General features: G+C 35.8%; 3 protein-coding genes across 3 annotated transcripts; 1 reads left to right on the top strand and 2 right to left on the bottom strand.

The window, feature by feature from the left end:
* The first annotated feature begins 4,678 nt into the window (after positions 1 to 4,678).
* Positions 4,679 to 7,034, top strand: LOC103862034 (serine/threonine-protein kinase STY13). The gene is made up of 3 exons (XM_009139747.3): positions 4,679 to 4,947; positions 5,425 to 6,366; positions 6,454 to 7,034. Exons 2-3 carry the CDS (start codon positions 5,477 to 5,479, stop codon positions 6,791 to 6,793), a joined length of 1,230 nt encoding a protein of 409 aa, XP_009137995.1. The 5' UTR covers positions 4,679 to 4,947; positions 5,425 to 5,476; the 3' UTR covers positions 6,794 to 7,034.
* Positions 7,035 to 7,163: 129 nt separating this feature from the next.
* Positions 7,164 to 14,667, bottom strand: LOC103862033 (DDB1- and CUL4-associated factor homolog 1). Its single transcript, XM_009139746.3, has 13 exons — positions 13,848 to 14,667; positions 13,689 to 13,764; positions 13,491 to 13,607; positions 13,239 to 13,399; positions 12,407 to 13,127; positions 12,229 to 12,317; positions 11,716 to 12,142; positions 11,047 to 11,610; positions 10,793 to 10,975; positions 10,248 to 10,700; positions 10,048 to 10,158; positions 8,074 to 9,918; positions 7,164 to 7,959 (listed from the first exon to the last, which is right to left on the bottom strand). Exons 1-13 carry the CDS (start codon positions 14,123 to 14,125, stop codon positions 7,282 to 7,284), a joined length of 5,703 nt encoding a protein of 1,900 aa, XP_009137994.2. The 5' UTR covers positions 14,126 to 14,667; the 3' UTR covers positions 7,164 to 7,281.
* Positions 14,668 to 14,917: 250 nt separating this feature from the next.
* On the bottom strand, positions 14,918 to 19,485 carry LOC103862032 (glucan endo-1,3-beta-glucosidase 5). The gene is made up of 2 exons (XM_009139745.3): positions 16,851 to 19,485; positions 14,918 to 16,127 (listed from the first exon to the last, which is right to left on the bottom strand). The coding sequence occupies exons 1-2, from the start codon at positions 17,192 to 17,194 to the stop codon at positions 15,008 to 15,010; spliced, it is 1,464 nt and encodes a 487-aa protein (XP_009137993.1). The 5' UTR covers positions 17,195 to 19,485; the 3' UTR covers positions 14,918 to 15,007.
* Positions 19,486 to 25,153: the final 5,668 nt, after the last annotated feature.

The following is a 25,153-nucleotide window of genomic DNA, read 5'->3' as shown; positions in this document are numbered from 1 at the left end:
GAACCGAACCCGATCCGAAAAATAGTACCGAATCCGAACCGAAATTGATTAAATATCCGAACGGATTCAAAATTTTGGTATCTAAAGAACCGAAACTGTTGAACCCGACCAGAACCGAAGTATCTCGGGTACTCGAATGTAACGGAAATAGATTTATATACCTAAATGTATTATTTATTTGTAGATTTAATATATATTAAAAACATCCAAAATATATAAAGATACTTTTAAGTTGTATAAAATACTTGAAAATATACATAAATAGTCAAAAGCAAAATTTTAAAATAGCTAAAATATATTCAAAACACCAAAATATTTGAAATGTCTATTGTTTTTTATGTTGATTTCACTCCACTGACTTGGTTTTCCGAGCCGATAGAATTTTTATCGTAGTTAGTTATTGTTGTCAAAAAAAAAAAATAAACTCTATCATAATGAGCCTGTTTAAGCCCCACTAAACCTAATAGAAGCTATAGTGTTGATATTAAAATGGGCCTGGTTAAGCCCCTTAAACCATACATAAGCTTCTCAATGTTTATAATTATTAGGTGATGATTGTTTACTTAGATTTTAGATTTTGGTTTTTGGTTTCTAGCTTTTAGTTTCTAGTTTTTGGATTTTAGTTTTTAGTTTTTGGTTTTTGATTTTGCAGTATCTTTTAGTTTTTAAAAAAACTTGAATGGTGAGTTTAGATTCTGGTTTTTGGTTTTTGATTTTTGATTTTTTTTTAAAACAATTTTCTGTATTTTTTTGTTTTCTCTAAATTTTTGATTAGTAATTTATTTAATTTTAAAATGTGTCTATTATTTTTAAGAACTTGACTTAATTTTACAAAAATAATTTTTTAATAATTAATTTTATTTATTGACAAGTTTTTTTAAAAAATGTTCTTATATAAAAGTATTATATTGGTAATAAAGTCTTATAGTTTATAGACATGAAATAGTAAAATGGTGAAACCTAATTTTCCTAAATAATACAAAAATTTATCAACAGTAATATTTACATATTATTTTAATAGTTAACTTTGAATTATTAAATTTATTTATTCATAAGTTTACAATTGTATGAGTTAGCTATCATGATTGTAAAAAAAATGATGTACTATTAGATAAAATATCATTCACACACTGTAATAATTCTATACATTTTAATTAGCATAGATATAAAATTAATGCTTATGTATATACTCTGTTGACCAAAAACGTATCTCCTATTTATTTCAAATAATCAAATTTAAAATTTGTTTTATCTTGACAGCCTACGAATATAATAGTAGACGCACTGTTTCATAATAAACACAAAGATTACCAATCCTTATTTTTACAATAATTAGTACTTTTCTTTATTTTCCCTATATTAATAGATAAATATAGAAAAAAAAAGAAAAAAATTGAAAAACCAACGAAAATGAGTAGTCAAAACTGATGAAAACTTGTTTTTGGTTTTATGTTAAAAAAACTAGTTTCCCTATATTTTAGGGAATCTATTCTTTGAAAATCTTGATTGGATGAAAATTGGATTTTGGAAAAACAAAAACCAAAAACTAATCCAAAAACTACAAACAATCTTTATATATAAAATACAGTTTACTCACTTCTTATGAGGCCACGTAGGCATCCACATAGATAAGTCTTGCAATTCTGTGCCGACGCGTGTCCCCTGCCTCAATGCTCCGCGTTTCATTAATTGAGGTGTTCCGGTGAATGAAGCCCGAAAGCCCAGTAGAGTGTGAACCCTAATTGTATCAACGCAATGGAGTTTGACGGTTCGTATCTTTTCTCTCTTCTATGGCTACTCTGATCTTCATCACCTATCATTCGTCTTCTTCGATGGATTCTAAGGTTCTTCGTCATAAAACTCTTCTCTCTCTCTCACCACCTATTTTCCTAAGAGAGGAATTAAGTTCCGATTAACAGCTCCTTCCATGGTTTATACCGGGTTTGTCAAATCTTTTTTTTAACTGAATCGTCTTATTGATTCAGATTGAATAATACAATTCCCACTTCGTTTTGATTTGTGTTTATCAAACCATCAATTTTGTTTGTGTTTGTCTTTCTCTTTCCTCGCCACAATCCCTTCTGATGAACACTACGAATCCCTTCTGATCGTTTTTGTCTTATCTACCACTGGCTCAACATAAACCACATGGAGATCTAAGATCTTTGCTGCCGCCGTTCAGTGCTCCTACTTCTCTTTGAAGAAATTTATGGACGGCTCAAGAATATTACTCAGTTAGCGCCGGTCTCAATTAGCGCCGTTGCAAAACGTATTTGGCTTTGAACGTAGCAAAAAAAAAGTGGCCATTTAGTTCTTGAATTTGGAGTTTTTCTAACTGGATTTATATTTATTGTGATGGCGCTTGGTCTCTCTTTTCTTGGCATAGGTGGTAGAGATGGCCACTTACGCATAAAAAGTCAAAGATGAAGCATGGATCATTTGATCCAGTGCAGGTTAGATTTCGCGTCTTTTACAGTGTAGTGTAAGCTTGTGGTATTCTAATGTTGGTTTTGTTGAAAGTTGAGATTATTTAATCAATTTATATCTTTCTTTTACAGGTGTGTGAGCTTCATCCACAAGGTGTTGTTCTTATAAGATTCAAGGATCACAAAGCTGCTCAGAAATGTATAGATGCAATGAACGGTCAATGGTACAGATTCTCTCTCTCTGAGTCATTTCAGCTTAATCGCCATTAGAGATGTTGTGATATGTGTTAGCTTATGCGGCTGTTCTGTTTATGCAGGTATGCAAAGGGAGATACATGCGAGCCTTGACGGTGGATCAGTGAACCACGCTGCGGTTTGTGACTTTGATTCAGAAGCCGGACGGTTAGATCAGTTTGCAGCTGAGCTTGAAGCTGAATAGAAGAGAAACAAAATCATAATAAATCTAAAAGCTCATTTGTAGAATACACGATGTTAGTTGTTCAGAGGTTTGAAGTATAACCATATGTTTTCATTTTTGTTGTTGTTGAAAACTAACTCTTTCTTCAGGTTGTAAAACAAATATGTCCCTACTGATATATGAATATAAGGCAAGCATCTCAATTATCTAGACCTTCGTATTCACTCACCAGCTCAGGCAGTAGCTTAACATACATGACGCTCCACAGTTTCTTCTGATTCACCATGTGGTCACACATCATCAACCTCAATTGGTTCAACGAGTATCTTTGACTAAACTCATTAAAATATTAAATATAATCTTACAAGACTTGGTCGCCAAACCATTCATCTTCCTAATTAGAATCAACCTCATTAATATCTTTAAACTTCTATAATTTTATTAAAATATATAAAATCTATATAATATAGTCACATTTAAAAATCATTATTAAAATAACTTCAAAACTGTGTCCCTCTGTTTCACCTTTTTAGCCGTTTTACAATTTATTTGTTTAATATTATGAAAAACTATTCATAATATCAATAAACTAAAATAAACTCATAAAATAACTTAATAGCATATAACTCAAAGATATTGGAAAATATGTTAGGATGTTTCTGTAAATTGATTACTTCAGTAATGTAGATCAGTTACTTAATTCAAGAAACACAATTCATAAACTAAATTGGTTTGTTTTGTGATACATTATTATTAGTTAATACAAAGAAGGGTCCATTTCCGTTGACCAAACATGTGAAAAACAAAGATGAACAAATGAATTGAACACAATAAAACTAACAACCTGACAAGAACATAAATTAAACCAAATGATCTAATCTTAAACAAATAGATCACAATATTTACATTCTCAAAATAATTACAAATATAGTCCATTATAACCACATCAACCGGTGAATTTGAAATATAGCTAATTGCAACTGAGAATGAGATCAAATATTTTTACATCAAACAATTTCAATTGAAAGGGAAAATAAAAAGTAAAAAATAGTAACCAATAAATAATGATTATCATATAATTTATAATTAAATTTTCAAATTAAAAGAGTATTAGACAAAATACATAAACTCAATATCAAAGTTTGACTATTGACAAGGTAAACTTGGGATGCCGTAGACAAGAGAAAGAGACAAGAAATTCATCATGAATTTGAGATTATGAATTTGAGATTCATCTCTTTTCATATCAGAAAATCCAAAAATCTGATATTAATCCGAAAAACTCTTCTTTTTATAACCTTTTAATCCAAATTAATCGAAAAACCAAAACCGACCTGGAATAGACTGGGATCCAAAATTATTTTGATATAAGCCGGTCTCCAACTTTGTTATCCGAACCTAACCGAAATCGAATTGTACTTTCTAAATATCTAAACAGATTTTAAACCTCTAGAACCAAAGAATCAAACTGGAATAGAATTAAATACAGTGTATGCAAACCTAGACAGACACAAAAAATCATACAAAAAAATAGTAATCAAGATTACAAGTAAAATATATCCCGCCCGCCCTTCGGACCGACTCTAGTCGACCTATAAAGTAATGCTTGATAAGACAAGCGTGAACAAGAAAAGAAAAGACGGTTGCGCGTAGCTTTAAAGCTACTTACGCGCCGACTCACACGACGACCAATCATCCGCTGCGAAATGACACGGTGACACGGTGAGTGGGCCAGGTTTCCACATGTTAAAGCGCGTGTGCATCAGTATCTCTCGGAGAGCGTGTGGCTCGGAAGATGTTCCCAATAAATAAGAAACGAATGTGCCAGCAAAGAACGGACCAAAACTAAAATAATAAATAAATAAATAAATAAATGGGAGTGTTGGAAAAGTAAATGGGAAGCAACGACGACTGAGTCATCTCCCTCCTCCTCCTCCGTTCTCCACCTCTGAAGTTGATCGGAACTAAGCTCTTGGGGTTGCGATTTGATTACTTCCGTGGAGGCTTTGGTTTCTCTCTTGGATCCTTATACTTATCTTTAGCTCTGATTCTTACATGTCTTCCAGCTCAAATCTACTGCCTTTGGGACCTATGAAGCTCTAAGTAAGCCATCACTCCTTCTTCTAGCTTTATCCCATCATCTAATCATCGGATCTGTGTCTGAGTTCGTGAAAAAATGAAACTTCTTCCTGCTAGGACCTCTTTTGTATTTGTACACAACTTGTGTTTCCTTTGATAGTAAATTTTGATTATTTTTTTCAACTGTGAAGAAGAGTACTTGCTTGAGAATCAAGGATCTGACTTCAGCTTAATTCACAAAAAAAAAAAAAGTTTCAATCTTTTAGTAACATGTATGTTTCTATATAAGGCCCATGATGTTGTTAGAACATCCTTAGCTTCAATACAGGTTTAGAACAACATAAACTTTCATTTCTTATTCTAGCGTCTTGTTTTGCTCTTAGAGCATGAAAGAGAAGACCTTTATGTCATGACAGTGATGGTCGATCTGTCAAGAAAAGACCTTACCGAGACAGATGTCTAAAAAAATGTTTCTCATTTTGCCATATCTTTTTGTTTTAGGTGTATGTTGAGTGATTGAAAGACATACCACGTTACCACGAGATTGGAAAAGATGCTTGAGGGACCAAAGTTCGATATGCTCGCTGTTGGCAATCACCACAATTACGATGCATTCACCCAAGACTTTTATCAAAAGCTCGGTGAAGACGGTACAAACATGTCCATGGACAGTATGCAGACAAGTAATGCAGGAGGCTCTGTGTCAATGTCTGTGGATAACAGTAGCGTTGGTTCTAGCGACGCTCTTATCGGCCACCCTGGTCTAAAGCCTATGCGCCATCCTTACTCTCTCTCCGTTGGCCAAAGCGTGTTTCGCCCCGGAAGAGTCACGCATGCGCTCAACGATGATGCCTTGGCGCAAGCGTTGATGGACAGCAGCTACCCAACCGGGGGACTTGCGAACTACGAAGAGTGGACGATAGATCTGAGGAAACTCCACATGGGTCCTGCTTTTGCTCAGGGGGCGTTTGGTAAGTTATACAGAGGGACTTACAACGGAGAGGATGTAGCCATTAAGCTACTAGAGAGGCCAGAGAACAGTCCTGAGAAGGCGCAAGCCCTGGAGCAGCAGTTTCAGCAGGAGGTCTCTATGCTCTCGTTTCTGAAGCACCCCAACATCGTTAGGTTCATCGGCGCTTGCATTAAACCGATGGTGTGGTGCATCGTGACTGAATATGCTAAAGGAGGCTCGGTGAGACAGTTTTTGACTAAGAGGCAAAACCGAGCTGTGCCTTTGAAGTTGGCGGTTAAGCAGGCGTTGGATGTTGCCAGAGGTATGGCTTACGTCCACGAGCGAAACTTTATACACAGGGATCTGAAGTCGGATAACCTCCTCATATCAGCTGATCGGTCCATCAAGATTGCTGACTTTGGCGTTGCAAGAATCGAAGTTCAAACTGAAGGGATGACACCTGAGACAGGGACTTACAGATGGATGGCTCCGTAAGTTAGAATAGTTTCTTGAACTATGAATCATTATCAATCCTTATCTGCAAGTTATATATAGACTAACTTCCTTTCTTGATGCAGAGAAATGATCCAGCATAGACCTTACACTCAAAAAGTGGACGTCTATAGTTTTGGAATCGTGCTATGGGAGCTGATAACGGGTCAGTTACCGTTCCAGAACATGACTGCGGTTCAAGCTGCATTTGCGGTGGTGAACAGAGGAGTCCGTCCAACGGTCCCAGCGGATTGTCTCCCTGTGCTTGGCGAGATCATGACACGTTGTTGGGATGCGAACCCTGAAGTCCGTCCTTGTTTTGCAGAGGTTGTCAATCTTCTTGAAGCGGCTGAAACCGAGATAATGACGACTGCGAGAAAAGCCCGGTTCAGATGTTGCATGACGCAACCAATGACAATCGACTAATCTGTTGTGTGAAGAAAGAGAGAGGACAAGAAGAGGACATAACAAAGAAAGAGAGGAGGAAGGGCTTTAGATATATGTAAGTTTGTGTGTGTAATATCAGATTGTATCTCTTTTCCCAAGGTAGGAGAAGTAACACCAACCATTTTAGACTACTGAAACTTTTGTATGCAGAAAATGAACAAAACAAATGTACTGTGAATGTCTGAAGTGTTTGGTTTAGTTTTCCTTGAGTTTATTTTTCCTTGAAGTGTCAGAGGAGCATTTGATGTGTGATGAATCCGATGATGATGCATGCCTTAAGTATGAGGTGTGAGTGTGACATGCGAAATCATGATTCTGAGAATCTGTTTCCTTTTTTAATTACTGACCATCAAATAAACATGCAACTTCTAAAAGAAAAATACAAAGTTACTTGTCAACAAAACTTTGGGTAGTAAATCCATCCTAGACACACTGTAGAGTTCAAAAGCAAATAAGATGAGAAAGCATTAAGATTGAGTGTTGTCCAGAAAATCCTCTTCGCCATCAACATTGTCATCTTCATCATCACCACTATCTTCATCATCACCATCACTCATAATCTCCAAAAAGTCACCACCTTCAAAGAGCATACCCCCATCATCATCATCAAAATCGCTTGCACTATTATCTTCATTGTCATCGCTGCTAATGTCATCATCTCCACTGCCGCTATCGTCTCCAGCTAGTCCCAGAATCCGGTCCAGGTCATCTCCATCGTCCTCATCGTCTTCATCTTCATCCTCTGTCTCACCATCATCATCTGGATCAGAGTCATCATCTGTTGGTTTCCGCCTGCCAATCTCATACAACCTCGCTGAGGATAACATATCGTCTTGATCTTCCATTGTGATCAGCCCAAGGAAAGAATCTGTTGGTTCTGTGGCAAAGTCGAGAAGACATCGGTCCACTGGTATAGTGGCAATGTCTGAATAGTTGACCGCATCAAGAGTGCGGAAAGCAGCAAACAAGGGATGCTTCGAACGGCGCGTGTGGACAGCAGACATCACGTCCTCGATGTTTCTCCTCAGCATTGCGTAGATAACATCACCCCTGGAGTTGAACGTAATAGCTGTCTGGTCCAGTGATGGTACACTTCGAAGTAGCCTCATTTTCCTCAAATCCCAGACCTCAGAGTTTATGATCACCTGTTATAGAAAACATCATATTGAGATAAGCCAAGACATGATGACAGTTTATTATCTTTGGTATTCTCACATATAAAAGATTTCAGATAAGAGAGTAATATGATTTATCATTACCTCGTTTCGAGAAGGATGAAAACCACCGCCGCCATAATCAGTAAATTGATCAAACCGACTGACCTCATCTGGAACACGGCGATCCCACAGATGACCATTCCACAATATTAGTGTATCGCAAGGGCTGAAGTGTACAAGAGAATATGGACTACTCCGAGAAGAAGTTGATGTGTCAGTGTATTTATGGGAAATAGTGCAGGTCTCTACGTTATACAGAAGAACATCTTTTGATCCTTCACATGAGAGCGCTGCAAAATATCGCCCAGAGTTGCTGAACTTTGCAGCCTTGCACCCATCCAAGGAGTGCTTAGACCCATTAGTTATATAAGAAGCGTCCCACAACTGCACATCACTGGAACTAGAAGAAAGCAACAACTGAGTATCGCCAGAGACATATGGCTGAACAAGTGTTACCGGAGCCTGGTGGCCTGAGAAACTCTCAAGCAAGCTACAGCTGCTAGCGTCGAATATTTTGATTTCTCCAGCATGACTACCGACTGCTAAATGATTAGTACCTCCAAGTAGTGAGATGCATGTAAAGAGAGCATTCTCATCTCGGTAAGATCTCCAAGATTTGAATCTGCTGAAAACGAACTGACGGTCCCTGCGACTCCCATGGACTCCACTGTAAAAACTTTGAACCTCGCGGGTTCCAAGACGGCCAGTGATATTTAGTGGAGCTTCAAGTAAACGTTTAGGTTCAGGACAGACATGCGGATGTAGGAGAGACACAGGGGGAACAGTTGTGATCGGAGCCAGACACTGTCTGTGTTGGTGTTTCAAATATTGAACAACAAGGGAGTCTAGTGTTAACCGTTCCGTATTTGAAGGCTGGGGATCGCTTGGAAGCCTTAGCTGAGAAGCAGGTGTCATCAGGCCTAGCCTGGAGCTCCCAGATTGGTTGACATCCAAAGCTGAAGCTGGTGTTTGGAAACCTGAAGCATCCGCAATGGTTGAACTCCTACGAAAGGAAGCTGTGGTTCGACAAGCTGGAGATGGCGGTCCTAGCTCGCCCAAATTGATTCTTTTACCTGAAACTGAAACATCTGTGTCTTTAAGTTCCGACAGTTTCCGTTTTCTGGGAAAAGTCGGGGTCTTAAATTGAGAATCGGCATCAATGTCGCTCTTCAAAACTAATTTTGCAGCAGTGTCTGATGTATCAGCACAAGCAGGATCTGAATGTGAACTACTGTCTATTCTCTGAGTAGACTGAGGGTGAGCGTCCTGGGGGAAAGTTTGATTCCGTGGCTGCAAACTAAAGCTGGGTGAGAAAGTCAACTGTTTCTTCTTTGCGGATGGAGCTGCATTACCTATCAAGCTAGGATCTTCCTCATGAGTATTGACTTTGAGTTTACTGGGGAAAAAACCACCGCTAGCACGGCCAGAGGGCCACTGTTGCTGTGCTACTGGCGTGGAGGACGTCTCATGTGTCGAGGAAGCGAGATGTTTCTTTTTGGCAGATATAGCCGCATTACATCTAGAATTAGGATCTTCGTCATGTGCACAGACTTTGGGTTTGCTGGTGAAAAATCCACCGTTAGCACGGCCAGAGGGCCACTGTTCCTGAACCACCGGCGCAGACATCTCTTGTGTAGCGGAAAATGCAACAGAAGAAGGGGGAGCCAGGGAAGGTAGAGGACTCAACTGAGTCTCTTTCAACAGTGCTGAAGCAGTTTCACCAAGACCTGATGCCTGGAGGTGCTCATGGATAAGGAGCAAAAGCTCCTTAGAATCATATGTTATAGGTGTTGCTGCTGCAATGGCGGCTCTTTCAATGCGCCTCAAGGTTGGAGTAGTAGCATCACTGGCTGTTAGTGTATTCGCATGCCCTGAATTTGTCAATATCTGCAAACGCATATAAACCACAACTGAAAACGTTTGCAAAACTTCAACAGAGAGACAACTTCAATTACTAATGAAGCACACAGAAAACAATTCCATAAACAAGAAATATAAATCAGTTCAGATGGTTACCCCTATTAGCTCAAGGGCCACCTGAGCAAGTTCAGCCTGCCACCTGACCTGATCTGTTCCACTTGACTGACCACCTGCATCCCGAATTAGTTCTGACAAACTCTTACCAACCTAGAAACCATGTTTGGAAAGTCAGTACAGAAACAAAAAAAAAACGAGAGGACGAAGATAACTGGGGAAAGAAATTTGCTATATTCTACCTCAAGTTTAGTCAGTATTTGTGCAATTGTATCATCTCTAGCAAGACCAAGAAGTACCCTGCAAGCCAACGCTCGTAGACAATCTGGGGCAGCAGGGGGGTTCACATAAATTCTCGGCTGAAGAAGTTTTAGGAGAATTTTTATACCATCATTCCCACGAACAGCTTCACGTGCTAGACGATAGACCTGCTCCAACTTAGCAGCAAGGCCAGCAGAACCAGTTCCTGCTCCTAAGAAAATTCTTCTATCACCGACCAACCCTGAAGACGCTGGTGCAACAGGAGTTGGCGGAGCATTACCAGTGGACTGAGTATCTGCAGCAGCATCGGTTGAAGGACGGGCAGTAGCTTGGCCGGAAACAGGTTGATGATTTTGTGCAAGAGGCGGTTTATTACTTAATGATGGTGGAGGGCAGACCAGATTGATTAGGACATTTAATGCAGGCTGTATGATCTGCAATAACAAAGAAAATAGGCAAGTAAAAATAAGAAGCAAAAGAAGAAAGACTAAACCCATGTGAATAATGTATAAAGCAGACTGCTGACCTCTGGGTCCACTATGCTGTTGGAAATATTTGCTGCATCCAGAACGACGGCAATGCCCGCACGATTGTTGCTCAGTGTGGCACTCACAATTGCTTTGCGGCCATCAGGTATTGATGTAACTATGTGAAGAACACCAAAAGCATGCTGAAGCAGATCATGGAGATAACGGTCTACTGGTGGAGTCTGCGCATGCGACCATGTAAGTGCATGGTAGGAAAAAAAAACACCTATGAAGGGTAAATATGCTACATTACCTGACATAGTTCTAACATGGTAACATGTCCAGAGGACGCCAAAAAGTTATTGACGGCAGGCCACTGGGTTCTGACAAAGGTCGGACCCAACTTCCTATCCTTATGTAACTGATGGAATACGGCATCTACAGCTTCATTGCTGATGTCAAGGGGCTTATAGGCTGCCCTTACATTAGAAACATTTCGAACACCACCTCGGCCACTTCTGCTAGGACGAATGGAATCCACAAGCAAAAGTAGATGAGCTCTAAAATACTGGCGCAAAGCAAAACAGGTGTGAAAAGCCATCTGTTTCTCTGACGATGTCATGACTTCAGGGGCTGATCGGTCAGAATTAGCACCAGTTCTAACTGAGGCTGCATCTTTAAGAATCGCAAGGAGTTTCTGCAAGCTATTATGAGCATCAAATGCATCTAAAATGGCTCTAAAGACAAAAGCAGCAGCGAAGAATAAGGCTGCATTTTTCCTGGCTTGATCCTGGGAGCAGTCTAGAAGTTCTATAGCTAATTTAACCAGTTGATGTATGAGATCCGATGGAAGTGCACAGACACGCTCCATTATACCCTGAAAAAGAAATTGAAGGTAAGAAGAAGCCGGCTTTGTGCTAATTCAACGATGGTTCTGAGAAAAAATAGCACTAGAGACGTACAACTTTTCTGTTATTACTACCTGAAGAGAGCCTATGGTGTATAAGCAAGATGAGAGACCATAAAAGGTCTCAGTAACCCTTGGTACAGTAAGTAACTTTTGCAAGCCACCACGGTCAACAAACATTGCAGCAAACTTCCGGTGTGCAGCCAAAGCGCAAATTAACTTCATTACGTCAGGTAACAAAGGGGACAGTGCAAAACTATCTTCAAGTTGGGATGTACGTTCCAGTAGCGTAATGCATACATCAACACCTTTTTCGTGAAGGACAGGCCCGAGAACCTCGACATATTCACCCAGTATTTCAAGGCACTGGATACAATATTTTTCTTGTAACTGAGCCAACGATTTGATATCTGGAAGTGAAACTTCTCCAACATCGGCAATTGCGTCTGTTTCCACGCTATTCAATTCCGCAGTCTGATCAGATATAACACAAGTGGGATTTCTGCACAGCCCAAATAGCAGAGTTAACTAGAAGCTACCATATTTGATAAACCTCAGTAGAATTAACAACAACATAGCATGGCTAACCTTGAAACCTCAGCGGCATCTATGACTGTAGTAGCTGCTCGAACAGCAGCAGACACGGCAGCTTCTTCACTGCCAGATGACTTGAATTCCTGGAATCATTTAAAAATAAATACATTCAATATACCAGAAGTTCATAAAGGAATGAAATCATTAGCAGCTAGACAAAATAAAAACATGCCTCCAAAGCAGCAGTTTTAACAAGCTCTGCTGCAGCATCGCCAGCTGCTTTAGCTGCGTCATCAGGAGCATGGGCAGCTCTAGCTTCCGTTTCAGCAGCTCCAATTGCTCTCTTTACTAGATCAGTTATATTTTTGGTTCCTACCCAGCAACCTTGAAAGCACTCATCATTCTCATCTCTTTCAATCCCTACAATACCAGATTTCATTTTCCCCAGACATAAGGTCACATCTTCTGCATTTCTGACATCTGAATTTTTTGGTAGATCCCTATCTCTGACACCCAGACGAATTGATCTAGGAGATGTCAAGAGAACGTCTGTATCGGTAGCACCTTCGTTCACCTTTCCTCTCCCCCTGGATTTTGATCGGTTCATTCTCTGTCTTGAAGGGTCATCTCTTCCGGTATTGTCATCTCCAGGTTTCAGTTTACAGTCAACAACAGCTGAAACATTGCCATCGATTTCGAATTCTCCTTCAGACTGACCCATCTCTCTACCGGAGTCTGCGTCAAGAACATGGTCACCTTCAACTGTATCCACAACCCTCCGCACCCTACCTCGACCTTCTTCTTTTCCTTTTAAGGAAACATGCTTAGCCTCAGTTGCATGAAGGGCATCTCTACGGCTTGTGCTCGAGTCTCCAATAACACGTACTCGAAGATAATGCATAAGCTTAGCAGATAGTCCTGATGCCAAGACGTCTTCAACTAATTGACCACGACTTGTATAGGTCAGATAAAAAAGAACATAATATTATTTCAGCTGTAGGCGCCAAAAAACATTTTAAGCATCAAAAAGAGACAACAAATGAAAATATTTTAATCAGATGTACCTCGTCAGAGAGATAGCGAGAAGTCCTGTGGAATAAGTCTTCAACATCTCAGCATCTGAGGCCTCTTTGCTGCCAGAGTGTTCACCAGGAAACTTGACCGACTCATCCAAGACCCAGTTTTTAAATTTATCCATAACAGCATCGTCGAAAACATAAGGATACTGTAAGACAGATAAAAAAAGAGAGCATTGCATCACGAACCAAAGATTTCCAACGAGCTGCTAAGCGTAAAAGAAAGGAGCAAACTCTTACCATGGAAGTAAGCGAACAGTTCACTAGCAGCCTTACGGAGGCTGCCTTAACCGCGGTTGAGTAAGTATCCTCAGTAAGAAAATTTGAGGAAATCAGTTCAAAAAACTCATCATTCTCCTGTAAACATCAAGAAAGCAAAATAAGAAGAAAGAAGCTACTAACTAAAGCAGCAATGACTGATTCATCAAAAGGACTTACTCTGATGAGATTACACAGATTGCCACTGATATGATTACTGCGATCATTGGAGTAGAACTCACTCACCTTTACAAACCTGCGGACACAAGAAAGAAAGCGGCAAGCTTTAAGCTATAAAAATGAACAAATCAAGAAGAGAGTGTGAAAGCAGCATCCTACAGAGACTCTTTGGACTCGAGGAGATGGCTAAGAGCGTGGAGGATAGTAGGATTAGGGTTATTAGCACCGGCGGTGATGCTATCCATGAGCTTCTGCGCCTTCTCTATAAGCTCGTCTTCTTCCTTCTGTTCCGCCGCAACCTCCGCCGCAATAGCCGTTACTTCGTCGTCCTCCTCCTGTTGTCCTTCTTCATGGTCAGGTCCGCCGATTGAATTTTCCGTCTCCGCCGTAACAGCCGTTGGATTACGGACCTCGGCATCGTCCCCTTGTTCGTCCATTGAAATAAACGTTGGGATCGTGGAAATTAGAAGTTCGTTTCGAGGAAGAGCACAAAAAAAGAAGGAAGCTTGTGGAGTAGTAAGAAGGTGGCAGGTGGAGACGAGACGACGAAGCTGAACTGACTATGATACTAAAACATAACCCGACCCGTTTTTTTACGAAACAAACCCTAAACCCGTATTTTAAGAGTGGGACTTTATATAGGTCAATATTTCAAGCGATGGGCTTTAAAAAGCCCATTTCAATAAATAGGCCCATAGTTGGAGTTAGTCTCTGGTAATAAACGGAGAAGTGACCAGACAGGTAAGTAGCAAGACTTTTATCCGAGATCTGGATTTTTCTTTTTCCATTTTTGGGTTACTAGATTCAATTCGACATTCGATCCAGTTCGATTCGAAAATCCGAATATTCGGAGGGGCCGAATCCAAATTCAGATAGTAAAATGTTGGATCTGTCAATTTCAAAAATAGTAATATATTTTTATGTAAATTAATTTTATTTAATATATTTTTATTTTTATAATAGTATATATAAATTTTATGTAAATTTTGTAATATTATACATAAAAATAATTAAATACATTATATATATTTTTATTTTTTAATTATTGTTAATATTTTTATATATATATATATATATATATATTAATATTATTTTTTATTTATTTTAAGGAACCAAATCCGGATATCTACCGAATATTATAATTTTTAGAAGGATATCCGACACAGATCCGGATAAGAATAATAAAATTATGGATCCGCCAGATAAGGATCCGGATACTTTAAGATAAGTGATACATAAATCTCAATGTTTCTTTTAATAATTTCTCAATAAACACCAAAGTTTTCTTTAAAACAGAAGAATAAACAATCAAAAAACCATCATAGAACAATATACATACACATCAACAAGAGTAACAACACTGCCACTGATCTTGTTAAACACATCTTGGTACTTGCTTCACCACCTGAAGAATCTGACTTGATCATTATCTTAAACTGACAACTCCCAAAAGAAGGATCCCTAGTAACGATCATAGATATACCCCCAGGGAACTTACACGCACTCTCCAGCTGGTCACTCACCTGGTAATAACTATTAAACGCATACGAAACATTCTGCGCCAAATCCAAGCCACCACACGACGAGCCATACCCAAGACTAGTGCAATCAGCATGATCACAAGCGTATCCAACGCTCGGTCCCAGCTGAGGATCCTCAAGACTAGCCGACGGCGCAAGAACACACCATTTCTTCCCCATATGATGCACATCCTTCGCTGGGATCAACCCATTACCGTTAGCAAGAAGGCTGAGCTGATACTTAGGCCGTCCATCGATGTAAAACATCCCCCAGTGTCTCTCAAAGTTCCCTGGCTGAATGCTCTTGGCGTCTTCGTCGATAAGGCTAAACAAGTAAGCGTCCATAGGACCAGGTCTCATAGGCGTGCCTCTCCCAGCTCTCTGACGGTTCATGAACCCTTGATTATACCGCCGTGCGTACTGCATGTTAGCGTTCTTATCTCCATCAGTAGGCCACCCGACCTCCCCAACGATGATGGACAAGTTACCAAACCCGTTCTTCTGCAAGGACCAGACCAATGTATCGTAGTTCGCGTCGAGGACGTTGTCGTAGACTCTGCCATTGTCGTTTATGGGATCACCTGTGCCGTCGAAGAAGGCGAACTCCACGGGGAAGTGAGGGTCGTTGTAGAGACTGATGAAAGGGTAGATGTTGATGGTGAAGGGAGCTTGGTTGTCGCTTAGGAACTTGACGATGCTGATCATGAGGTCGCGGATTTCGAGTCTGAAGTCTCCGTCTGAAGGGAGGTTGGAGGCGCTTTGGTACACGTCTGCGTTGAGAGGGACTGTGACTTTGACCAGGGTGGCTAAACCGGCTTTGATGAGAGCTGATTGTATGTTCTGGAGAGCGGGGAGTGTTATGTCCTCGAATGTTCCGTTGAATGCCTTTAGAAATGGCTCGTTACCAACTGCCACGTACCTAACGTTTAGACACACACAAACACAAGTCAACACAACAGAACAAGTCAAAGTTTTTGTCTTTACTCATCAAACTGTAATCAAAAGTCTTAAAAGATTGAAGCTTTAGGCAATATCACAAGTCAACACCAGTGAGCAAGAAGATTGTCTTCAAAATTTCTATCTTTACTCAGAAACTGTAATCAAAAGTCTAAAGATTGAAGCTTTAGGCATAAGCACAAGTCAACACAGTGACCAAGAAGATTGTCTTCAAAGTTTCTATCTTTACTCACTTAACTGTAATCAGAACTCTAAAAGACTGAAGCTTTAGAGCATAAGCACAAGTCAACACAGTTTGTAAACTTCAACCTCTTTTGCTTAGGACCAAGATTGTCTTAAAAGTTTCTATCTTTACTCACAAACTGTAATCAAAAGTCTTAAAGATTAAAGCTTTAGGCATAAGCACAAGTCAACACAGTGACCAAGATGAACCTCAAAGTTTCTATCTTTACTCACAAACTGTCTAAAGATGGAAGCATTAGGCATAAGCACAAGTCAACACAGTGACCAAGAAGATTGTCTTAAAAGTTTCTATCTTTACTCACAAACTGTAATCAAAACTCTAAAGATTGAAGCTTTAGGCATAAGCACAAGTAAACACAGTGACCAAGATGAACTTCAAAGTTTCTATTTTTACTCACAAACTGTCTAAAGATTGAAGCTTTAGGGCATAAGAACAACGAACCTGATATCGACGCCATTGGAGGAGACATGAGCAGAGACGTTCTGAGAGACCCATCTCTCTGCGACTGCAACGCTTGCAGCTATAGGAGCAAGTAAGTCGTTTGGGATTCCGACCATAACTTGAATCCCCGACCGACTTAAAGCTCCGAGAATCTTCGTGTCGGCCTCGAAAAGTTTCACCTTTCGGATTCCGTTAGCCTGGAGAAGCCTCACCACCGTCGCTGGAGGTAGCGGGTGACTTGCCTGTGAGCCCCAGTTCACACCAATCCCGTCGACTTCGATGAACAAGTTTATGTATAGCAAAATAAGTGCGAAAGAGACAGCAAAAACACTTTTGGACAGCATCCCTAAACTAATGACCCAAGAAATAAAAATCTGAACTTTATTACTAAAACGAGCTCAGATGTAAGCAGAACAGAGCTCAAGTTGAAAACTTTGGGTTGAACAAGAACAGAGCTGAAGTTGCTTCTTTCAAAAATCACTACGGTGGATTTGGAGAAGAGGAAGGAAGAAGTTTCAAGATTTAAAAATTGAAAAGCGGTGAAGAACACGAGACTGGAGAATGTCTTGTATTTTCCTCGTGTTCCAGAAATCGAGCATAAACTAAAATGGCTTTTTAGTTCTGTCCCAATGTCCGAAAGGTGGTGTGAATGCTTTGATTAGTGTACTATAATTTTAAATTAGCAGTATATTATGTAGATTTAAAAATAAGGATAAAGAAGCTAAAAGAGGAACATTTAACGTTGTAGGTGTTGGTTGGTCTACAATGTATATAAATTTATAGTATACACTATTAATACGAATTAAAAAGTTGACAACGGCTTTTAATTATGATAACTTCAATAATCAAAATATTTGAATTTCCTATAGTACCAAAGAAGACCTTATATCATTACATCTTTTCTTAATATGATTGACCATCGTTTCATGTGCTCTATTTCAAGTGAAGACATCTTGGCAAGTTAGACAGCTACTTTCCGAGTGGTATTGGGTTTGGTTTCAACGAAGTCCCTCCTCAGCTAGCACCGGAGTGTAAGCTAGGCTCTCCGTCGTCGCAGCTCGAGAAACCTTCGGGTTAGTCTTCGGCAAACCGTCCCCGTTTAGCCAAACTCCTCTCTCTGCAGGTTTCGATCAGCAAAGAGTTTAGGAAGCGCTTGAGTTAGGAAATTAGTTGATACTTGTTGCTAAGCTTTAGTTCTAAGTGTATTGTTGCAATATCCTTAGATCTTTTATGGATGTTGTAGGTTCTTTTACTTTTTTTTTGCGGCTTCTAGGATCAGATCAGCTCTTTGAGCAATCTTGGATTTCAATTTCTATTGTAATCAAACTTTCATTATTCAGTTAATGATATTTATAATTTAGCAAAAAAAAAATGATAGACCATAAAGTGTAAATACTATTAAATTTGGTGATATATAAATATAGTACTACTATATATGTATTGTAAAGCATATTGGTTGTATTTTGTATGAGTTAGAATAGTTACTGCTAGTGCTAAGATAGTTTGGTGTGAGGCAAGGGCATGTGGATGAGGTCAAGCAAATGTGTAAAGTAACAAAAATCATCAAAGGACTGAGGAGCAGTGTTAAGTGATGCTGTTGGGATTAAAGTTGAAATGATACAATGACGTAGATAAAAATGTTTCGTTTTTGTGAAAATAATAGTGAAAGAGAGAATGGAAAAGGTCGGCGTTCGGCAGGAGTGACGCGGTTGGTGATTTTTTTTTTTTTTTTTTTTTTTTTTGAAAACACACGCGGTTGGTGATTAAACTTAGGAAGAGAACCACTAACTATTAGAATGAGACAACTAAGATGAAAAAGGGAAGTGATAAGGACAAGTAAAGCTCGAGGGGGTGGTAGACTGGTAGAGAGAGAACATACAATACAAGTGGTGTGGTGCCTAGTTTTGGTCTATGTATTGTTACTTTTGAGTGTGATTCACGATCGTTCACCGACCGGATAACGCATCCAGCGATCCTCATTCCCTTTATCTTTTTGATAGAAACATAAAACAGATATGCATATTTTCAGATATACATACTTTATAATATATTAAACGAAATAAGGTATGCTGTTTCTGAGTGTCAACATAGCAACGTCAAATCCTTTACAAGAGCTTAAGATATGTGAAATAATACTCAACTTAAAGAAACAACAATTGTTGTCTAAATAATGCTAACTAACTACAGCATGTTCGTGGAGATGTTAATTTTTAATTTTTATAAATTAGTTGATGACATTTCTAAATACATGAGTTATTTTAATTTTTTTTTAAATTCTTACAAATTTATCTGGATCCGGTATGAATGAAGTTTATTTTAAATCTAAAAAGGGAAAATTTGGAGAAATACACTTAGATATGATATCAATACTATTAAAAGAGAAGGAGTCCTAAAAAATCTACTTAAAAAAAATTGTTGCACCTACTCATTAACTAATTATTTTTGGTCCTACTATTTATTACTTTCATTAATTACTCTATTATACACAACTAATTAAACTAAGATGTTACAACAAGAAATGTGTGTTCCTATTTCTTCTCCGAATCTTCATTGCCATATTAAAATTTATTAAATAATGATCGTTCAATAAAAGTTCGTCAATAAATAATATACTACTATTGTCATTTTAAACGCAATTTGTTTTATGCTATATAACATTTTCATTATCATTTAATGGTAACTGAACAAATCCTTATAGCATCAATAATGAAACTGCAATCAAAACATATATTTATGTACATATTTAAATATCAGTTTAAATATATAAAAATAGTTCTAATTAGTTTGTTCACCATAACAAAACAAAAAACTTATGAATTTCATTTAATATAATAAAATATATCTGAAATAGGAACAATTATAGCAGACATTATAAAATTGAAATATGATTTTTTTTAATCAATACCATTAAAATAGAATTATTCCCAAATTATACCCTTAATAAAAATTGCAGTTTTCTCAAAAATATAATTTATTTTTACAAAATATTAATAAAATTCATTAATGGCATTTAAGTCTTTTGGTTTTAAGCCTACAGATACACTTAAATGAATCTATAAATAATGGGCCTATATATATATATTTAAAAGATATACTAACTTTAAATTTAATATAAGTATAAATGTATTATGACCTATAAATAAATTAACAAACATGACAATATTATTTTCTTAAATAGATATATATCAATATTTAAAATAGATCATTTGAATATTATACAGATTTTCAATATAAACCAAAATCCTATATCCTACATCATATATTATATACATATCTGAATATCATTTTTTCATGTATTATGTCATTTTATACATAATATTGATATGACAATTACGAGTGTTCAATAATATTTTAAAAACTATCTTAAAATAAATTTTTAAATCTGAAATAAAAACACAAACTTATAATAGGTTATCAATAACGAAAAATAAACTAATATTGTCATATTAATAAGTTTTTTTATATTATCATTTTTTATTTGGATGACATAATAAAATTTCATCAAATTCTAAGGAATTACTAATTTATGTAATATTAAAAAATATATGAGTAATTTAATCATTTTTTAAAAAATACTATCAGATATTTTATGTTTTGTCGGATCAATGGTATCATATCGCAGGTTAATAGTGAGTTTTTTTGTTTTTACCGGGGTATATCGGATTTTTAATTAACAAATTTTTGATTAAATCCGAACCGGATTATATACAATATATCGGGTCTATAAGTTCAACCATGAATCTAGGTCGGATATGAAAACAAATCTTAAAACTCAAACATTATTATAGATCAACTACCATATTTCGAAGAAATACCATATTTTGAAAAGAAAAAAAAAACAAATGATAAAAGCATAAAAACTCAATTGTTATGGTTCGAAACAAAAATAATGGTAGTTTGTAAATCAGTTTTCGATCAATAAATGAAAAACAAACAAATCCGCGCTTTCTAAGCGCGGATCAAAATCTAGTTAATTTGAAAACTAAACCATTGTTTAAGTTTTTAGAAAAACTAGATTTTTTAACCGCGCTACGCGCGGATAAGATATTATATGTATTTCTCAATTCTAAAAAATAATGTATAATATTGTATTATATTATTTAAAAAATATAAAATATGACTACATAACATAAATATATTTTTTAAATTTTCTTTGTGGAAATCATTATGTTGTTTGATTGTTGTACTTGATTCACATATTTGCATAGATATTTGTGATAGATGAATAACTATATTTTTATTATCAGTAAATAATATATATTTATTATATAATATAAGAAAAATAAAATTATTTACTTCTTAAACAAACTTGTCTCATGTTGGGGACTCGGTTATAGACATATCATATACGAATGAGACATTTTTACAGTTATCAATCTTCTTAACATTGAAAAAACAAATCTACATATCAAAACAATATCTCATACGATCTATTTGTGGAATAATTACTCTGAAGAAATTGAATTTAGGCATCAAAAAGGACTGAAAATGTATGTGCATATATGTTATCTAAGTCTGCTTCACAAAGTACTATTCATAGTTCATATATCATTAATGTCCATCCTATTTTTTTGTCCACCATTTCTTAAACATCTTGAAGTAACTGATGCTAATTAATAATAAACTTTTAGCTGGAAAAAAAAATCAAATTTGTCTAATTATCGCTTAAATATTTTATTAATATGGTCTAAGAAGCTTTTAAGTGATATCATAGTTTAATTTATTAGTTTTTTTGTTAATTTTTAGAGGTTTTTGTATTTAAGATTTTTTTCCATATTAACCTTCTATTTCTTTCACAGAATTGATATATATATATATATATATCATAAAAATTACCATCAAATCAGTTTTACTTATTTATTATTTTGTTTTAACGAAAATACACTTTTTAAATAATTTAATTTAAAATAAAATTATATATTAATTTGCTGTATTTTAACAATTTCATTGATTTAATTAATTTGCTTTGGTGGATAACTTAAAAAGTTTTCATATGAATCGGGGAAAGTAAATTTATGTTGTTATATTATATTTATTTTGTGTATATAGAATCTATATATAATGCTAGTGTAATAAAGAAAGAACATTATTTTTTTGTAACTTCAAAAAGATACCTTATTACAATTTAAAATGAATCAAAATTGAATAAAATGGTAATTAAATATTTGTAAATCTAATTGTTTAGTTGGATTCTCATGAAAAAAAAATCGATTGGTTAAACAAATGTTTCAAAATTTGTTGTGGTATTGTTTTGTCTATAAATTATAAAATTTATTGAATTAATATATTTAATTATTGCATCCTTAAATAATATTTTATTAAGACATTAGAAAAATATGTTTTGAGTTGTTTTGTCAAATTGTACAAAAATCTATGCTTTTTCATATTTGTAACTTCAAAAAGATACATTATGATAATTTGAAATTAATCAAAATTGAATAAAATGGTAATTAAATATTTGTAAATCTAATTATTTTTTTATCTTGTTTAGTTGGTTCTCATGAAAAAAAATCGATAGGTTAAACAAATGTTTCAAAATTTGTTGTGTTATTGTTTTGTCTATAAATTACAAAATTTATTGAATTAATATATTTAATTATTGCACCCTTAAATAATATTTTATTAAGACATTAGAGAAGTATGTTATGAGTTGTTTTGTCAAAATTTTACAAAAATCTATGTTTTTTCATATTTGTCACGAAAATTTATATGTGAAACTTACTTTTACAAAATTCTTAACTTTGTCACGAAAACAAAAATCTATGCTTTTTCATATTTGTCAACGTTCTCACACTTTCTAAGAATATATTAGCTTAGTCACTTACTTATTTTTTTTTTACAAAACAAAGTATCGGAGTCTTGAAAGTTGAATTCATATTATTGTAAATGTACATAAGAGTTTGTGATTATATACTTAGTGGTTCTTGTATATGTGTCCAAGAAAGTTTCAATGGCTTAGTGGTAACTGTCCTATATATATATCATACTAACCCTGGTTCGATTCTCACCTTCGCATTGTTTTTTTATTTTTTACGAAAAAAAGAGATGACATGGCAATTTCGGGTTCTCTGATTGGTTGATTTTTCTATCCTATGTAGACACCCTCTCCATGGCTTATATCCCCCTTTTAGTATAGTATAGATACACTTTGATATATATAAATTTACTTAATTGCCCAATTTCAATATTTCTTAATTATTTATCATCATAATTATTTTATCCTCAAAGTAACGGTTTTAACAAACAGATGTTTTCAAAAAAAAATCTTTAGAATATCCAAACAATATTCTTTTTGATATATTATAAACATTTTACATTTCTGAAAAAAAAACCTTCGAGACAAGTCAACGTCTCGTATTCTTCTTCTCTTTATCTTCCCCTCCATGTATGAAAGAACTTTTTTTTTCTCTAATCTCATCAGGGGTTTGTTAATTCATAAATTAAATTTATGTTTCTATTTTATTTCAAATAGTTTTTCTTTTAGGAAAATCATACTGCATATAACTGGAGTTTTTGGAGAGAGGAAGGTGAATAAAGAATCCTGGAATTTCAGGTTGAATACAAAAAAAGAGGAAAATTATATAACATTAAAAAAGGTTTGAAGTTTGAAGATATGGTTCAGATGGTTCATGAAGATTTTGGTATAGATAGGTTGGGTAATGATTTAGAACGTCTCAACTATGAGTTTTGGTGATACAACGCTAACGCTAGTCTATACAAAATCGTATAAGTGCAGAACGTCTCGAACTGTTGGCTTAGGTCGACTCTTGCTGGTCACACCCGATAAGTCAATACTATGACTATTTCACTTGATGCTTCTCTCTGCGCGAGTAGAAGCAAAGACAATTGTGGTTTTGCTGTGTGATTTGGCTGAGTGGAGGCAAGTAGGAAATCTGTGTTTTTTTTTGTCTATGAACTTCCGAAAGAGAATTCAAAGCAAGACATGAGAATTCCATAAGATATAAGAGAAAAGAAAGATGCTTCAGATATTGGCAGAATGGACTCCGCTTTTCAAGAAAGCCTGGTGATGTACAGATCAATAAGTTCTGGAGAGATAGATGTTCTTCTATAGGGCTGGGCAAATAAACCGAACCCGAAAATCCGAACCGAACCCGATCCGATAAAAATGAATCCGAACCGATCGGAACCCGACATAAATACCGAATGGATCTTGTTTTATGGTATTTCGGGTTATGAGTATTATCCGAACCGAACCCGAAATTAAATGGATATCCAATAGAACCCGAAACATTCAAAATGCCAAAAAAGAACTTGTACCAAACATGATCTCAATTCCTGATATGTAGCCAAAATACACTAAGATATTATTAAACATCTACAATAACTATCTACTACATGAAGGTTGATGGTTGAAAGTGGCGGTTGAGACTTGAAATTTTTAGATTTTGGTTTTATTTTCATTGAATAATTTTTTTCATTTCATGAGAACTTAATTTTTCGTTTTATGATTTCATTTATTGGTTTTCTTTCTATCACTAACAACATATACCTTTGAAGAATTCCACTTTTGTTCAAGTTCGACGTAAGTGTCGTTTATGCGTCTTGATGGACTATGAATTGCTGGAGTTAGTTTCCTTTTTTCTCAGCCTTTTGCTGTAATGTTTGTAGAATGGTACCATGAAGATGCATAGATATGGCTGTATAAGCAGGAAACTTTCCAAAACATCATTGTTTAAACATGATGTTGCTTCCTCCACAAGACACTGCTTATTTCCTCCCAATGCAAATTAATAACAACAACATAAACGACTACAACATGTTACTTTCGTATGTTGCTATGGAAATTTAAATGATTTTTGTTTCCATGATTATAGTTTCAATATAATTCTAACGTTCTGTTGTTATATCATATCCTTATCTTGTAAAATTTTAAATGGTAAAATAAAATATTTATCTCAACACACATATTTATCTTAAACATAAATAATTATAATAATATTATTTTTATTAATTTCGAATTTATATTTCAATTAATGAATTCTAATTTGGGTAAAAATGTCAATTCATATTTAGAAAAGTGTAGTTTTCAAAAAATAAAATAGATGATGTACTTTTCAAATTTCAAACTATTAATGGAGTAATTTACAAATTATCCCATCTAAAAATCCGATATCTAATATAAACAATTTTTTTCGAATGGGTATCTGGATACTCATGTTTAACTGATTTTGTAAAAAAAAAATGGTAACCGGTTAAATGTTTCTCATGAATCAATTTCATTTAAACTTGTGAAATTATTATGGTTAACACGTAGAATAAATATTATTGAATTATTATGGTAA

Source organism: Brassica rapa, chromosome A03, assembly GCF_000309985.2.
Source record: "Brassica rapa cultivar Chiifu-401-42 chromosome A03, CAAS_Brap_v3.01, whole genome shotgun sequence".
Classification (NCBI taxonomy): domain Eukaryota; kingdom Viridiplantae; phylum Streptophyta; class Magnoliopsida; order Brassicales; family Brassicaceae; genus Brassica; species Brassica rapa.
Note: the sequence above shows the minus strand (reverse complement) of the source record. Positions and strands in the feature narration are given on the sequence as shown.

Coding starts and splice junctions, on each gene's coding strand:
- LOC103862032 (XM_009139745.3), bottom strand. CDS start 17,194: ATGCTGTCCAAAAGTGTTTTTGCTGTCTCTTTCGCACTTATTTTGCTA. Junction 16,128..16,850: donor TCCAATGGCGTCGATATCAG/GTTCGTTGTTCT, acceptor TCTAAACGTTAG/GTACGTGGCAGTTGGTAACG.
- LOC103862034 (XM_009139747.3), top strand. CDS start 5,477: ATGCTTGAGGGACCAAAGTTCGATATGCTCGCTGTTGGCAATCACCAC. Junction 6,367..6,453: donor ACTTACAGATGGATGGCTCC/GTAAGTTAGAAT, acceptor TTCTTGATGCAG/AGAAATGATCCAGCATAGAC.
- LOC103862033 (XM_009139746.3), bottom strand. CDS start 14,125: ATGGACGAACAAGGGGACGATGCCGAGGTCCGTAATCCAACGGCTGTT. Junction 13,608..13,688: donor ATCTGTGTAATCTCATCAGA/GTAAGTCCTTTT, acceptor TGATGTTTACAG/GAGAATGATGAGTTTTTTGA. Junction 12,143..12,228: donor GATGCCGCTGAGGTTTCAAG/GTTAGCCATGCT, acceptor TGGGCTGTGCAG/AAATCCCACTTGTGTTATAT.